This window comes from Clupea harengus, chromosome 22, assembly GCF_900700415.2.
Source record: "Clupea harengus chromosome 22, Ch_v2.0.2, whole genome shotgun sequence".
Lineage (NCBI taxonomy): Eukaryota > Metazoa > Chordata > Actinopteri > Clupeiformes > Clupeidae > Clupea > Clupea harengus.
Window position 1 is genome coordinate 3,414,862 of NC_045173.1, and position 17,209 is coordinate 3,432,070.

A 17,209-nucleotide genomic window follows, 5' to 3' on the forward strand; every position below is an offset into this window, starting at 1 on the left:
AAGTCCCCATAATTGCTCAAAGAGAATGGCTATAGCTCTGAATGACACAAACAATACCTAAATTACCTTAAACACAACAGAAAAAGTCTCAGGTGCTTCGAGCCACAGAGAATGCAATGTGTGTCATAAGTTAGTAGATCATATAACAGTCATGGAAACCTTTACTTTTTAATCCTAAACATTTTAAAGAGAAAATGTTCATTCAGCTTTCTTCAACTACAAAAAGAGTACAATGTGCTTTTCTGGGATGTCTGACAAACCACTATGGCCGCTGTGTAACTGATGCAAGTATATTTACAGTAGGCCTCTCATAACAAACTAAACAGCATAGACAGGCTTGACACAGCACGCACTGTTCAGATACAAGAACTGACTGACTGCACAAAATGCACTTACCATCCGTTTCAGTAATGTCATCAGTTTTACACTATTGCAGGTAAAAAGATCTTCCCCTCCCCTACACAAAGAAACAATAATAATCAGAGATTCAAATTTCTTATCTTATAGAATTCATTATGACCTGTATTATATTCCTCTAGCTCATGTTGCCTGTCTCTTTGCTATCCCCTCTTTCTCTTTAATACTGTAATTTCATCAGCACACTGTCCTTCACGAGGATTGAGATATATAAATACTGTAATTTCATCAGCACACTGTCCTTCACGAGGATTGGCAGAGATAAATACTGTAATTTCATCAGCACACTGTCCTTCACGAGTATTGGCAGAGATAAATACTGTAATTTCATCAGCACACTGTCCTTCACGAGTATTAGCAGAGATAAATACTGTAATTTCATCAGCACACTGTCCTTCACGAGTATTAGCAGATATAAATACTGTAATTTCATCAGCACACTGTCCTTCACGAGGATTGGCAGAGATAAATACTGTAATTTCATCAGCACACTGTCCTTCACGAGTATTGGCAGAGATAAATACTGTAATTTCATCAGCACACTGTCCTTCACGAGGATTGAGATATATAAATACTGTAATTTCATCAGCACACTGTCCTTCACGAGGATTGAGATATATAAATACTGTAATTTCATCAGCACACTGTCCTTCACGAGTATTGGCAGAGATAAATACTGTAATTTCATCAGCACACTGTCCTTCACGAGTATTAGCAGAGATAAATACTGTAATTTCAACAGCACACTGTCCTTCATGAATATTGACAGATAAATACTGGCACAAAGCTTTGGCTCAGGTGGCCCTAGTCTGAGCTTAAAGTGACAGTGCATCTGTGACAGTCTGTTTACAGTGAGGATGGAAGCACTAGTGCAATCTCTATTCGTTCTTGGCTCACAGTATCCTTACAGCAGCTGGAACAGAGTCATAGACACAGAAATAACTTTATTCTCAATGTGCTGACCGCTGCCTTATTTGTTTCCAATTGTGAGCTAATAGCCAAATATCAATCTGGCCAGAGGGGCTGACAAAGCAGAGTCTGACAGGTTCCCTAAATCTAATTCGTTTCTGTGTTACCTTACTCTACTAAATAAAGAGCATTCTTTCTGCTCTCCTACCCTACCCTATGAAATTATATTTCAAACTATCCTTTACCTCTAAGCAGTGAGGTTTATAACCTGCAAAATGCAAGTAGTATAAAGTGTACACCTGGAATGTGACATTCAGACCACATTCCATCTAGAGTGCATTGGCGCCCATAACAAAAGGCATAACTTAATATCCACACAGGGCCGGCCCTAGCACATTTGGCGCCCTAGGCAAGCTTCACTCCTTAGATTTTCACCAGTATTCCTCACTTGTTGACAAGTTGCCGTGTTTGTCTTCCTTAATGGGTGTGCTATGCAACGAGTAAGATATTTGTAGTGTTGTTGCACTAGCTATTGGCTTTATCTGTGCGCCCCTGGTGTAATTTATGACTGGCTGGCCATCAATATTTTAATCATGTCTTTTTTGTATAATGTATAATAAATGGACATATTATTTTTGATATACCCGCCTCTGTAAAATCCTTAAAGAACAATGTGAAAGGGAGTAGGAAGGCTTTCAATGATAAGGTACATCTTTTCTTCTTAACTCCACTGAAGTGCCCGGGGCAATTCTGGCATTCATGAAAGTTTTGGGAATCTGGGATTCATTCTTGGCTAAGAACAGGATTTAAGGATTTTTACCTTTCTCCTTGGCACGATTCTCTTCTTCTTCCTTTCTTTTCTTTTTGAATTGCGCCCCGGATGGCTTTTGCCTCTTCATTAAGGTGACCAGATTTCTGAGACAAAATCCGGGGACATTTTCAGTTCAGACACGTTAACACCTCCAAAACATGTCATGTTTTTGTCTTTGTAATCGAAAAACGGGGACACTGACTGGGCCCATATTCATAAAAGCAGTGTATCTTACCCTTGTTCTTGTAAATCGCAAGGGGAATGTCAAACAAAGAGTTTTCTTCTTAAAACTAATCACAAAGTGGCTGAAATGAAGAGTAGTAAAGGTAACAACCTTTTGCCAGATAATAACAACCAATATCAGTGATAAGAACTTTGTTGACGTCATGCACAAGCTTCCCAGTAGGCCTAACCTCTGTGTTTGGCTGATAAGTGACTGGTCTGCACGGATGGGTGACAGGTGTTGAATGCATTGTATTCCTATAATCTGTGTGAAAATCAGCTGGAACTATGAACATACGTACAGATCAGGCCCATAGACTCCAGGATCTTTGGAATTGTTTTTTAGGTATTACTATACCAAAAGTGATTTAAGAAACAAACAAACAAAAAGATTCAAAATACAATTTCAGTAAAAAATGTAATTAAATCCAAGCAATGTCAAGGTGAGGGAGGGAGATCTGAATAATCTAAAAAATAACAAGTTCTGTGACACACTACCAGTTGACATATTTGTTGATAAAGAATATGTGAAGTTAATGTGGGAAAAAAACATTTCATTAGTGTCTTGTAAGAGACCACAACAAGAACACATGTTTTTTTTTGTGTGTTTGTTTTTAAGTAATGTAGGCCTACCATTATTCTAGGCTACCTGCAATTGTCTATCTATGTAGCCTAAGCACATGACTCATTTAAAGATTTTAGCACATTGAAACCCACTGCCGAACATTGAACTGGTGAGACTGTTTTTGCTTCCACAGAACTATCAAAGTTCAAAGTACTTTATTGTCATTGTCACACAAACAACGAGACAGACGTACGCGGGAAGCGCAACTAGATGTTACTGGATATAAGCGAGTTCAAGGAGTATTTTCTTGCTTTCAAGTGGTTTAATTTATTATTTATTATTAACTACCTCTCAATAGTAACCCAGACTAATGAAACTGAAATGTCATAGTACTGTAGTTAGTATAACTGCTAATGTTAAAAAGTTAACAAAGTTAGTTAGCAAGTAGAGCTGTGGCTGACACCTGACCGACAGATAGCTGCTGCTTAACACTCACATTGTTGCAAATTGTAGATCATAGGCTACATACATATTATAGGTTAAATAATATATGACATGGATGATAAACAATGACACTTACAATAAACACCGTTCGCTAATCGCCTATCCCAAAGCTATCCTGTCTTGTAGCTACTCGATTTGCCAGAGCTAGCTGGCTGAATGAATGAATGAATGGACGCGATCTCTCTCTGAATAAAAAAAAGTAGAAGCTAAGGGCAAAGATTGTACCGCGCTGCATATTCCAAACAAAATACTGCAAAGACGGACATTCTAGAACATCTTTGAGCTCTAGGCTAGAGCTTGTCCCCCTGGCTGCTGGCTTGTTGCTTGAGCCAGAGGCGTGTATAGGCTACGCAACTAAACATTTGGTCATTGTTTTCTTTCTTTCTTTTTTTTTATTTGTATCCCGAGTCTGTTGTTGGTCACAGTGAAAACCGGGGACATTTCCGGGGACAGCTCCAGCCCGGGACAGGCCACCAAAAACGGGGACTGTCCCCTGAAACCGGGGACGTCTGGTCACCTTACTCTTCATAGTTTCTTTCGTCGACGTTGCTTGGACACACACACTCAAACCACCCCTTCCTCTTTCGATTTTTGGCTCATTTTCCCCTTATGTTAGATTTATTTTTTTAATGTCAAAATATTGGTTGGAGATATAGAAGGGGGCGCAAAAGACTCTGCCCAGCAACAACAAAAAAAAGTATTTGAGGGGCGCCTTAGGCAACTGCCTATGTCGCCTGTAGGAAGGACCGGCCCTGTATCCACACAGGTGGAGACAGGTAACAAACTCTAGGATTCCTTACAGAAGAATTATGAAATATTCAAAAAGAAAAATCCCAAAATAGGCTGGAGATGGCCAGCTGCCCATACCTTGCAGGTTGTATTGCATGGGTATTTTGCCCAGTGAGTGACTGTATCAAGAAATGAATCCCTGTAGCATTTCTTTGCTATTGACTACTCTGTCCCTCATTCTATTAATGACAGTGGAGCTCCAGCATCATTCCTGTGGGAAAGGAGCGAGTAGACTGAGTGAGACACACACACAGACTGCAATCAGTGTTCGAAATCGTTTTGATTAGGCGTACATTCAACTGCGAATGTCACATGGCTCTTCATTTGATAAAAGTCGGCCGTAGGTATATTTTCGTATGGAAATATAATCACAACGACCTTCCGGATTTGTTAGCATCAAAGAATATACTCAACCAATAGGAGGCGCTTTTAGACTTGAATAGTGGAATCGTCACAAGAGTGCAAGAAGACAGCCTCTGTTTCAACGGCGTTGGAGGAAGAGGTCTAGTACATAGCGGCAGTATATTGATCATTGGGGCGTTGTTTGAAATAGCCATTTATACAAGGCTATATATGAACAACTGTCAAGTGCCGAACTGTGCTCGCTTCATTATGATACAGCACAGGAACTAATAGCAGAGATGGCATCTATAGGACTAGTCGCCAAACTACAGGCTGGAGTTATTAGGCACGCGATACCACTCCGCTCACTATTGAAAACAACCGCTAGTCCAGTCCACTTGACCCACAAGGTAAGTTTGTGTAAAATACGATTCGTGTAATCTACAATACTGGCTTGTCTGTACGTGCGACAGCGGGCTATTCAAATGCTTCGCTGCAACATTTTCATCTGTAATATTAGGGGGACTGTTGGGCGAGTAGGAGCAAAGTTCCTTTTGGCAAACTTGTTAATGTTGTCAGCTGCTCCTTTGATGAGACGAAAACGTTCCATTTGGCATAGTGCGCACAGGAAATGAACATAACATATCGCGAAGTTAACCGAAGTTACTCCCTCCCTCCACCTATAAAATGGTGGAATTTGGGTGTTTCAGCACGTCAGTCTCCTGCTTCGGTACAGTTAGCATTGTAGAATCTAGTACATTGTTTTTTGCGTTGCACATTAAAGCAGGCTATAGCCTCGCATTCTTTCGACTTTTGGAGTTGGCTGCACACGATGTCTTCTTCTTGCTGTTTCTGTATTCCAAGTCGGGCCAGTCGGCCAAAGTGTAACTGGGATGTGACTCGCATTACAGTTATCTGATTACACAAAACTACGAAAACTAATTCTAGAAGCGACAACAGTAAGCGACAACACAGCTGCCGTTGATGTTCCTTTTAAATATGGATAATGCTGACTTTGAACCTGAAGTTACATTAACGTTAACACCTATTTAGGAATGCACCTGGTAGGCCTCTGTTTTAGAGGCTGCTGACTATAAGCATCTAAACAGCACACAGGACTTCTGGCGAAGGCCTATCTGCGAGAATCTAGGATTGCTCTGTAAACATAACCTGTTAACTTGTGAATAGACGGGAACACATTCTTTTTCAAGCACAAAATGTTAGGACAGGCTCAAAGGGTTACACAAATGTTGACACATATTGATGATTTGCAGTGCAGAGGTATATTGTTGACTTTGCTCAGCTTACGTGATTCAGACCTAAAATCTGAATTTATGCAGCAGTGCTTTGTAATTTATGCAGCATTGCCATTTAGATTTAGTGTATTTGGGTTTAATTCTTAATGTGTTGGGCTCTGGGAATCAGTAATTGGTCTTCTAAATCAAACCAAAAGCAAAAAAGCTGGTTAAACTCAATGTTGGTCACATAAAATAACAGAATAGGCAACATTTTGTCATGGGGAGAGAAACTACGTTTGTGCCACCCAGCTAAATCCCCTGGATGATATGGGTACACCCATCCTTCCTTCTTCCTGGTGTTTGAGTGGGCTCAACTGGCTCGATTACTCCGTGATTAAATGGGCCTTCTGATCTGTCTGGAGATGACTGGGGAACAACACATGTTGTTGCTGTTATGTCCAAGGGCACATCCAGCACGGCCACACGCCCTCCATCTGGTCCTCACACCCTGTCCTTTATCTCTTTAAACCGGCAGACAGGGATAACACCATCGAGGTTGGACTAGACAGTAGTGTGGATCCGTCGGATTGCACCGTACCTGCATGCCCGACATGCTGACATGCATTTAGAGAGATTGCAGCTGACTCTGAGACAGACCTGGCCCTCACGTGCACAGATCCCGTGGGCCCATGCCGTATCAGGCCAGGTCTGTCCTCTCATTCCACTACACGCATCAGTGCTGCTAGACTTAAGGTTGGCCCGCCTGCTGTAGATGCAGAAGTGCAAGCGCATGCATTGTGCTGTGTTGTTATATAACACCACTTATGCATAAATGAATAGGCCTACAATTTTTCCTTGGAGTATGCTTCACTGGTTGCGATGGCATCACATAAATATACCTGCAGTAAGAGCCAAGATTTCTTCCCTTCCCCCAATCCTGGGACAAGAGAAGACAACGGTCGTAGTGGGGTCATATTTCACCTCTGGTAGACAGGTTCATGCACACGATTCACCTCGCATAAATCACTCCAGCCATTGCTTGGTTCATAGCACCTTGTCCTCTAGGATTGTGTTCAGTCATGTTGTACTCAATCTTGTCTATTCTGCAAGTCTCTAATGTATAGCCCATAGGCTCTGCTTAATAACAGATGGAAGTTCCTGTGATTGTACAGCTTATTTGTGCACCTCATGTTCATTCGAAAGCATCAGATGGGCAAATTAAGTTTCAGTGTTTATAATGTTCAACTGTAGTGAAATGATCCATCACTTTGCTGTTATTAATTCAAAATAGCAAATTGATTTTAATCTTCCCTTGGAGTTTTAATGTAATTCAGTTTAATAAAGAATTAAGGCCATTTTAAAGTGTTATATTATGTATCGTGGCTTCTCAGTTACCAGATCAGTTTCTCAATTGAGTTTTTGTCAGCCCCTCACATAGGCAAACTGCCACTGTTGTGTACTCATTTCAGGCACCTATTGTGGCAAGAGCTCTTGTCATCTTGGTGAGGTGGTGATTTAAATGTGTTCGGTCCTCACTTCATTTTCACAGACACGTGTGAAATAATAAGGTCTTTTTTCATCACCATCATGTTTCATGTACCCTTGATCTGTTTTATTGGGAGTGTTCCACCTTTTCATAATCATAGTTGCAAAGCTAAAGGAAGCACAGTTCGAGTCAAGGTCCCAGCTAAAGTACACGCACAGGAGCTTTGTATGGTGTATTGGCAGATAACCCACTGCAGTTTAATATTCAATTCCAGGTTTGCTTGGATTTGTGAGGATTTTGTGTTACTAAATGTATGTTCCTCAACACAAATTCAGTGGGTTGACCTGGCCTGATGCTGGACTGCAGTACGATCATCGCTGTATAGGATTCTGTAGGTCCACATTCAGAGATATCAGCCCTGTCTCTAACATTGAACTGCATGTCTTAGTGAAATCAAAGGATATGGCTAGTGTGGATAAAAGCACTTAGATTTACATTTACATTTACAAAAGCATGGTACAAATCATCTACAGTTTTCCTAATTGAATCATTTAGACATTTGCCATCTCCTATAGCTTAAAGGCACATTGCTGCACTACTGATGATATAATGGTCTAAGTTTAAAGAATAGTCATACATTTTCTCCTACATTTAATCATTAGCCATTTTAGTTTGGCTAAAAAATGGGGAACATTGTTTCCTGAGATCAGGATCCGTCGCAACCCGCTGTTCAGTGACTCATGCATTGGCATGCAGGAAAAGCAGAATGTGAAATGCACTCGAGTGTGAAGACCTCAGTGTGGTGGGTATAAATAAGCACGGGGCCTCATCCCCTTCTCCCATATTGTTATGACGGCAGAGGAGTGAGTCACAGCTGTCTGTCTGTGTCTGAGCGCTGGAGGAGGACTGGCATGGCATGGCAGGGAGCGCATTAGCACTTATCAGCATGAGCATACCAGCGTGGCATGTCCTTTAACAGGTGCACCCCCTGCCCCCCTGCCCTTTTCAGTGCCTCTACGAGAGCAGTGACCCTTATGAGTCCAGAAGTGTGACAGTGATGGTTCATTGCAAAATGAAACCAGGATGTAATGGTTCTCCTAATTCTGTGTTGTTAAGACTGGTACATGTTGAAATGCACAGCTACAGGTAGTTTAATATCCGACGGCAAGGTCCATTTACAGTTGACTGCTTTTATTCTCCTCTTCTAACCAGCAAGTGTCAGTCAGCTGTGGGACTATGGGAGTGCCTGCAAGACTGGAAGTGAGGAGAGATGTGCTCAGTTAAACAGCATATTGACTGGATGCACTCATCCACATGATCAATGTTGCACTGATGGCTCTTGCGAGACGAGTCAGATCTAATTAATTCATTTCTTTGCTGTATTGGTTTTGTGCTTCAGACAGCTTAGCCAGCATTCATGCAACTTTCCTCATCCTGGGGACTTTAGACTCTTAGTATCTGATGTTATTGTTACTGATAAATTGCTGCATAGCTGAATTAAAAGCAAAGGGTTCACTTTCTGGATTGTGTATTGTAATTTGGCAGTAAAAAAAAAGGAACTGGCACGATCACAAATGATGACACTATGGTGAGAGAAGGCTTTCTGAACACAACTCAGCATCTTCAGTCACCACCACGGGAAGCAGATAAGCTGACAGTGACTGACTGTTGCAGTGCAGCAGCATTAGTATGCTGTAAGACACTGTGTGTGAAATACAGGCTTAAAGCAGCAATAAGTAGTTCTGTTCCAAAACTGGCAAGCTAACTACCTTAAAGGCATGCAAAAACCTTGCAAACACCACCATGCCCAGTTGGCACTGATAGACGCTTGCCAGCACACTAATTGGTGTCTTTTGGCAGTATAGCTGACAATGTCATGCTGTGTAAGCTTTTCTTCCATTTTTGCAGGGTGTACCAGCCTGGAACACAGAATTGCATAGTGCATACAGTGCATATCCTGGAGGGATAGTGGTGAAAGACACCGGCGTTTTTCTTTCTTATGACCATATGCAATCAAAATTAATTTGAGGATGGTACCAAAACCAGTTGCCTATAAAACCATACCTCAAAAAGTGTCAAATTGTTGCATAGTGTTGCTTTAAAGAGGTGGCCTTGGAGGCCTGTTAGGGATTTTCGGTCATGCATTACCTCCACTTGTCCTACTGGACAAACCACTTTCATGTCTATGTTAAACACAACCCAAACAGAGCAGACAAGTAAGAACATTTCCATTGTGACCTACATTTCTTGAGGCTATTCATTTGGCCAATGTTGTTCTTCTCAGACCTGCTCTTCCACTGGCACACCCACAAGACCAGGCTCACCTCACCTTACTGTGTGGAGCTGGGCACACCCAGGCTCACCTTTGAGCCCGCCCTGTTTCCATCTACAATAACAGCAGAAGGAGAGAGGGAGTTTAGACAGATGCCTGCATGCAAATGGATTTTCACAGGGAGAGTGCAGTTGAGGCGCAGTTACCATGACCGCCTCTGTAATTTGGTTCAACATGGCATCACCATATTTCATCCAGCATGGTTATCGTGCAGTGGGAAGGGGACGGCGGGGGAGGGGCGGGCTTATCACACCAGTTTATTTCCCTGTTAGCCTCCTGGGCCGTGTCAGCGAGGAGAGAGAGCATACATCCTCTTGTCAGACTTGCCCGGGCCCCAGTGCTCACGCTGTGGCAGCGAGCCGTAATGAAGAGCCTGCGGGTGGGGAGAGTGGGGTAGGGCTGGAGGGGTGCAAGCGCTGGGGCCACGGCCGTATTTCAGCTCTGACAGCACCCATAACGGCCTGCAAGCCACGGGTGGCCAGTGGAATAAATGAGCCTGGCTGTCTGCATGATGGCTCTCATCACCTCCATGGTCACTCACTGTCAGCCCAGCACATGAGAGCAGGGCAGGCTGAAAACACAGCCTGGACAGCAGAGGAAGAACTGAGCTCTCAAATGGTGCACTGGACCTGGAACCCGGAATGGTGCAGAACGGACACAGCAGTGATGCTAATGATCCTCAATGATAATAAGTGCTGAGGAATGCATTGCAACCAGAGATGTGTCCTCAGCAGTGAATGAGCTTGAATGTGATGGTTTGTTGTTATGCTTCTGCTGACAGTCACCAAATGATTCCAATTCAATCCACAGTCGGTCACGGTCACGGCCATGGTTCAGTCTGTTTTGAAACGGGTGGCAGTGAACCACTTCTATTATGGACCAATTCCATGTTCATTTCATTTGCCCATATGTTCTCCTTCACCTCAGGTCTCGACTATGGGCTATGAACGCTAGTTATTCAGGTCCCGACTATGGGCTATGAACGCTAGTTATTCAGGTCCCGACTATGGGCTATGAGCGCTAGTTATTCAGGTCCCGACTATGGGCTATGAACGCTAGTTATTTACAGGTCCCGACTATGGGCTATGAACGCTAGTTATTTACAGGTTTGCATTTGAATGTTTCAGACCATCATCTGAAAGCTCTTCCTGTTCATAGTTCCTCATGGAAGTACATTGTATTCATTAGCAAGGAACTTTATTGTTTTGTGGGCCATCGGATTCAGCTTATTATTAAGACATTTGTGGTAGCATCAGCTGTACCGTTGAAACCTACACTATTTGTCAGCCTCTGGAATTCCTGTCTTGCGCATTTCCTCCAGTGAGTTGTGAAATGAATTCATGGTCTTTGGCAGGGAGACAAATAGCCTGGCAACCGCGTCTGATGGCACGTTTCCTGCTCCTACTCTTTCACAGCGCGTGCACCTTTCTCATTAGCATCTTGATGGTGTGTGCCACTAAACACACACACACACACACACACACACACACACACATTCTGAGTGGTGTTGTCACGCTGCACACACACCGAGCATGGTACAGAATCTAATGAGAATGCACTGAGGCAGTATCTCGCTTTCGTTCTCCAAATCTCCCGTTTCTGCAAACGAATCACCCCAGTGAACGCTCTGGCACTTTAATCAACTGGGCCGCGCATAAATAAACCTCAGTGTCTCGCTAAGTACAGCATTGAGAGGTTTGGCTACTTGCTTGTCCACTCTAAATAATAACAAAGAATAGTCATAGTTTATTTGACTAGTTGTGTAAGCTGATGTCATATTCAGTGAAGTATAAGAGCTTCTGCCTTTGACTATATGTGTGGTTCAGAACATCTCTGGCCTAATCTGAAAATATAAAGTCAATACCGTAGGCCTTGGTGTTGTCTTGCCATCTAATTTAGTTTCCTGCACTGATGAGCAGAATATTTATATAGCACAATTCATACACATTGGTAATTTAAAGAATATAGAACAAAAATAAGAGATTAAAAAGGTAAAGTGCATTAAAACAGTTTAGCCACAGAATAGCTCAACTTTGGAGCAGGGTGTTGGCATATTAATTCGAATGAAGAATCATTACCCACTCCTCCTCTGGCATCTATGGAGCCTCAAGAGGCACAGTCTGAACAACAGGAAGGCAGCAGGCCTCTGCTCTGACAGATAAAGTACAATGTGTCTGTCGACCGACGGGTCTCGGGAGGGAGGAAGTTTAGTGTTCTAACTGGAGAGCTGCTCCTTGCAGTCACTTGTGCAATCCGAAGGCACCACTCTGCTACGCCTTGCGTGCAATGCAAAGGTTTTCTATCTTACAATTGGACAAGTATAAGCATATTGTCTGTATTTTGCTGATGCCAGTCAAACTTTATTTGAACAGACTATTATCGGGATGCATAGATGCTCCAATAAGATTGTTTGGAATATGCTACAAGATGCACCACTAGTTGTATTTCCTCTAGAATACACCCAACAACTTCATTTGTTAGTGCAAGCACCTTTTTTCATCTCCTTATTATGCTTATGTAGGACAGACAATAAACGAATTGATTTAGGCTATATTTTTACCTGGCACATTTATATTTATAAATAACAATAAGGGTCCAGATCTCCCCATGATGCAAATGAGTAATCAAGTTCATTTGTTCCAGCCCGAGGTGAACCAGCTTGGGCATTAAAAGAGCTTCCACAGTCCTAGGGTCTGATTGGTTCATTAAAAGAGCGTCCACAGTCCTAGAGTCTGATTGGTTCATTAAAAGAGCTTCCACAGTCCTAGGGTCTGATTGGTTCATTAAAAGAGCTTCCACAGTCCTAGGGTCTGATTGGTTCATTAAAAGAATCCCAGCCCTCTCCCTCTGTGCCATCATAAGATGAGTGCACCTGATTGTGTGGAGCTCAGGTCTTGATATGGATCAAATGACCTCCCAGGCAGAGGACAAGGGGCTTTGCTGCCAGGTTCCACTATGTCACTGTGACAGAGGCGAGGACAGCTGCCTTATCCGCAGTGTGGCCGTTATCGACCCACCGGAATCTACTTGGAATTCAAGCAGACAAGAAAGATTATCTCCTAAGGAAAAAAGACAAATGGACCACTGCTTGTATTATTTAACGTCAAGTCTTTACCCCTATGGGAGTCAGCTAGACTCTATTTTAATTGAACAGTGGTTATTGATGCACTAAAGAGTACTATTACTTTCTCAATCGCATCTAAACCTCATCTAAAGCATAGCTCAGCAATACTCAGACCGGGGATTTATAAATTATTCATCTTACCAATTAATTTACACACAAGTGACATCTTAAGTAGTATGTGTTGCTAATATGTGGTCAGCACAGAATGCATTCTGTGGATGTGGTTTGAATGCCATGCTAAATTCTGGACGTTCCTTTTTGATGGAATAGTCTACATGAAAACCAATACAAAAATGCACTGTTTGGTGCAGTAGAAGGTGATCCTGTGATTTCTCAAAAGTACTGATTAATCAATACATGACCAAGGTAGCTGTGCATAAATCATCATTGTTTACCAGAAAAATCAATGGTGTAAATCAAGTGTTTTGCAATTCTAGACAAAATGAGAAGAGTGAAAAGATCCATCATTTGTACTTCATGTGTGAGGTTCCGTAGAGGAATGCTGCATTCTATGTTGACAAACCTGCAGAATGTACGATGGATTCTCACAAACCAGCGAACTAGGTTTACAGTGATGATCTCAACAGAGTTGGGTTTCTGCCATGGGACCACCACAGCCTCCTCCTGAGAGACATGCAGTCACCTTTAATAATGCTGGTCATCATGTCTCCTCCTGAGAGACAGGCAGTCACCTTTTAATAATGCTCATCATGTCCGTGTTCTACCCCGTCTGCTCGTTACAGTGTCGGCTGTCAGAGCTGTACGCTCTTTGAACCACCTTTGTGTTGACTCATCCACAGCGAGTCCAAGCATGCAAACACCATATCCCTACACCACACCCAAGTCAATAGGTGAAAGGTTGTTTGGATAAGATGGCCATTTTAAACTTCTCCTTTTAACAGTTGTTCATGGGGACATTCTATTGCTTCACAGAAAAACAACACATCCTGAGTAATTCACTGATTTGCAATATAACACAAACTTCCTGTTTTTGTGTCGTGCGGAGCAGAGCAATGACTCCATAAAAATAGTGTTTGACGTTGTTGGATATGGAAATAATCGTTCACCTCTGCTTTTGTTTAAGGCCCAGCCCAGACTGCCTCTGTGGAGATGCCAGCAAGTTCTCTTCTGCAGCACTCTAGCACCCTCCAGTGGTACAGTACAGTAGTCGCTTCTATCACACACCACCCACATGAAGCACAGCTGCAGAGTGCTGTTCCTTTCTGTATGAACTGTCAGAGTGCCCTCCAGTGGATCAGTCAGGAATATCCTCTAGTCTATCTGAATTAAATGAAATGCTCCTTTTACTGATCACCTATTGTTGAATGGCAAGTCCAGTATTAAAGTAACCAGTCCCCCTTCTTCTGGACTCCTGTAGACGTGTCCGTGCAGTACAAACATGGACGCCCTGTGGTGGCCCTACCACTGCCCTCCAGGAGAGAGACGTGCCTCTTCTTCCTCAGGCCCATGCTCATGACTGTCAATGACTTCATACAGGATCTGCACCGGGAGGATTCTGGGATCACAACCGCCGCTGTACTCACAACAGGTAGGTCTACACATGCACACTCCATTTTGTTGCTCAGGACAAAATTAAAGATGGTTTAATTTATCAAACAGACATTAGCACAATCAAGCAATGATGTGTATATATATATATATATATATATATACACATATATCTATCTTTTTTTTTTATACATATCAAAGCAATAGTAGGCGATGTTGGCATATGTGTGTCTATCTCAATAGGTTTCACAGATCGCACAGCCTGTTTGCAATTCTAGATATGACCAGACAAATGGGTAGAATTAAAGTATTACTAGTAGTATTAAAATCACTGCACTGGTTACCTGTTAGTTTCAGAATAGATTTCAAGATTCTCTTACTAGTCTATAAATCACTCCATATTCATGCACCTGGGTATATAACAGACGTGCTCTCAAGGTACACACCCAGTAGATCCCTGAGGTCTTCTGGCACTGAACTCCTAACAGTTCCAAAAGCCAGGACAAAGAGACCTGGAGAAGCAGCTTTTAGTTTCTATGCCCCCAGCCTTTGGAATAATTTGCCAGAATACCTAAGAATGGCTGAAACGGTGGAAACCTTTAAATGTACACTTAAGACATTGTGACGGACCGAGCCTCGGTTGCCGTCAACATGTGTGGGTTTGGCCCGAAAAGCTCAGAGACAGAGTGAGGGTTCAAATTTAAAGGTTTATTCAATATCCAATATTCTGGAGAACTGCTTAGCCTCTCAATAGCCGGAGGACAAAAAGCAACAGTCTCCAGGAATATCACCTGCTCAGCCTCTAAATGGGGTAGAGGACAACATGCAGCAGTACAAGCTCTATTAAAAATACATGCTAACTTTAACCTCTTTAATCTCGTCTATCACTCGCTGTAATATTTAGCTCTGGGAAATCTGTCTCTTTACTAGTGTTTGTAACCCCCCCCCCCCCCCCCCCCATTTTCCTTCTGTGAGTCACATTGTGTTATGAAATGCGCCGTAAAAATAAAGTTTGATTTGAGTTTGATTAGAATTAGGTAATCTTTCCTGAGCTGTGTCGGGTTATCAACACCGATCACCGATCTTATGCTAAATACAGCACCATCCTCATGATGTTCAGTGAAATATCTGACGTATGGAGAGACTGTAGGGGGCCGATAGATTATAACTCTGCTTAATGTTGTACTTACAGAAGGGGAGAAGGTTGCATGTACCACATCCATTGGCACACTCCTTAGCAAGAACTTCAAGCTGGTCATCAATGATGCTGTCTACAATGTGCACACAGCACAGGACGGTACAGTGGCCTCCTTATAATGCAGTGTTTAGTGTTTACTGGTTGCAGTAACATTTGTAATGGAGGTACATGTTTTTTATTTGCACTGTTGACTTGAAATTAAGGCTTTGTACACAACAACACATTCTTGAGTGAGCATTAAAGTAAACATTTCAAGCGAACATTGAAATGCTTAGAAATGATTCGATATTTCAAAAATGGTGTTTAAAATCAGCAAGTGAAGTCAGCAAGTAATAATATTATTATAATTATTAATAATAATAATAATACATCACATTTGTATAGCACTTTTCAAAGTTCTCAAAGACACTAAAAAGGTAAAAAAAGAAAAGGAATAAAAAAAACATGGATAAAAAAGTAACAGGAAATGGATGAGTGTGTTACTGAAAGGGCTCTGACCCATGTCTCCTACTGAATGTGCCCCATGTCTCAGAGATGAGCAGCCATGAGCATGCCATGGGCATGGAAGACGTGAAGCACATGGTGCACCTGCTCCACACGGCCCTCCACCTCCCCAGCCACCACATCCTGAAGGAGAGGGAGCTGCTGGAGAAACTGGACACCCTCAAACAGGAACTGAGCCCGCTAGAGAAGGTGCTCCTGCCTACCAGTATAGGATCTGCTTGGCATGACAATGTTTCTGTCTGAGGTGCAGAGATATGATGTTATTTCTAATTATTGTTGTTGTTTGCATGGTGTGTGTGTGTGTGTGTGTGTGTGTGTGTGTGTGTGTGTGTGTGTGTGTGTGTGTGTGTGTGTGTGTGTGTGTGTGTGTGTGTGTGTGTGTGTGTGTGTGCGCGTGTGCGCGCGTGTGTGTGTACTCCAGGTAAAAGCCCAAATAGCGCGGCGGGCGGAGCTGAGCTCCACCGGGGCGGTGTGGATGGGCCTGGGTCTGCTCTCGGTGCAGGGCGGCGCTCTGGCCTGGCTCACCTGGTGGGTTTACTCCTGGGACGTCATGGAGCCGGTCACCTACTTCCTCACCTCTTCCACCGGCATCGGGGTGTTTGCCTATTACGTCCTCACCAAGCAGGTGCTGGGCCGTCCACACACCACAGGCATTATTGTGAATGTAGCAACATTTGGCAGAAGCAGAAAGCATATAGCATATGCTTAGTATTAAAGCTACACCTTTCAGTAAAAACTTGTTTATATTATTGTTCACTGTTGTGCAGGACTATGTGTATCCGGATGCAAAAGACAGAAAGTACCTGCATTATTTCTACAAGGGTGCCCAGAGAGCTCAATTTAATGTGGAGAGATACAATCATCTGAAGGACGAATTGACTGAGGTGGAGACACTTGTCAACTCTTTTTTTATTTTTATTTTTTATTTCTACCGTTCTCATTCATTCATTTGATGTCTGGGAGCAGATGTAACTTGTGTGCCCGTGTGTAATCCCTAAGGTGGAGGGGGATTTGCGACGTCTGAGGAACCCAAATCAACTTCAGCTGCCCCTTGACCAGATCCAGCCCCCAAACTGAAGATGATTCATGGTGGATGGAACGCTTTTTTATTTTCATAATGGTGCCTTTTTCATTTTAAAGCATTTAAAGACAGCCAATATCCTATTACCCAATACATTTTCAAGAACTGGAATTATTGAAATAAAGGTTATAAAGAAACGTTTGTCTCAATATCCAGAATATAATAAAACATTGTGTGT

General features: G+C 42.6%; 1 protein-coding gene across 1 annotated transcript; it reads left to right on the top strand.

The window, feature by feature from the left end:
- The first annotated feature begins 4,676 nt into the window (after positions 1-4,676).
- LOC105904000 (calcium uniporter protein, mitochondrial) lies at positions 4,677-17,168 on the top strand. The gene is made up of 8 exons (XM_012831816.2): positions 4,677-4,969; positions 13,824-13,893; positions 14,118-14,288; positions 15,441-15,545; positions 15,979-16,139; positions 16,372-16,575; positions 16,718-16,834; positions 16,950-17,168. The coding sequence occupies exons 1-8, from the start codon at positions 4,859-4,861 to the stop codon at positions 17,025-17,027; spliced, it is 1,017 nt and encodes a 338-aa protein (XP_012687270.2). The 5' UTR covers positions 4,677-4,858; the 3' UTR covers positions 17,028-17,168.
- Positions 17,169-17,209: the final 41 nt, after the last annotated feature.

Coding starts and splice junctions, on each gene's coding strand:
- LOC105904000 (XM_012831816.2), top strand. CDS start 4,859: ATGGCATCTATAGGACTAGTCGCCAAACTACAGGCTGGAGTTATTAGG. Junction 14,289..15,440: donor CGCCGCTGTACTCACAACAG/GTAGGTCTACAC, acceptor TTGTACTTACAG/AAGGGGAGAAGGTTGCATGT. Junction 16,576..16,717: donor ATTACGTCCTCACCAAGCAG/GTGCTGGGCCGT, acceptor ACTGTTGTGCAG/GACTATGTGTATCCGGATGC.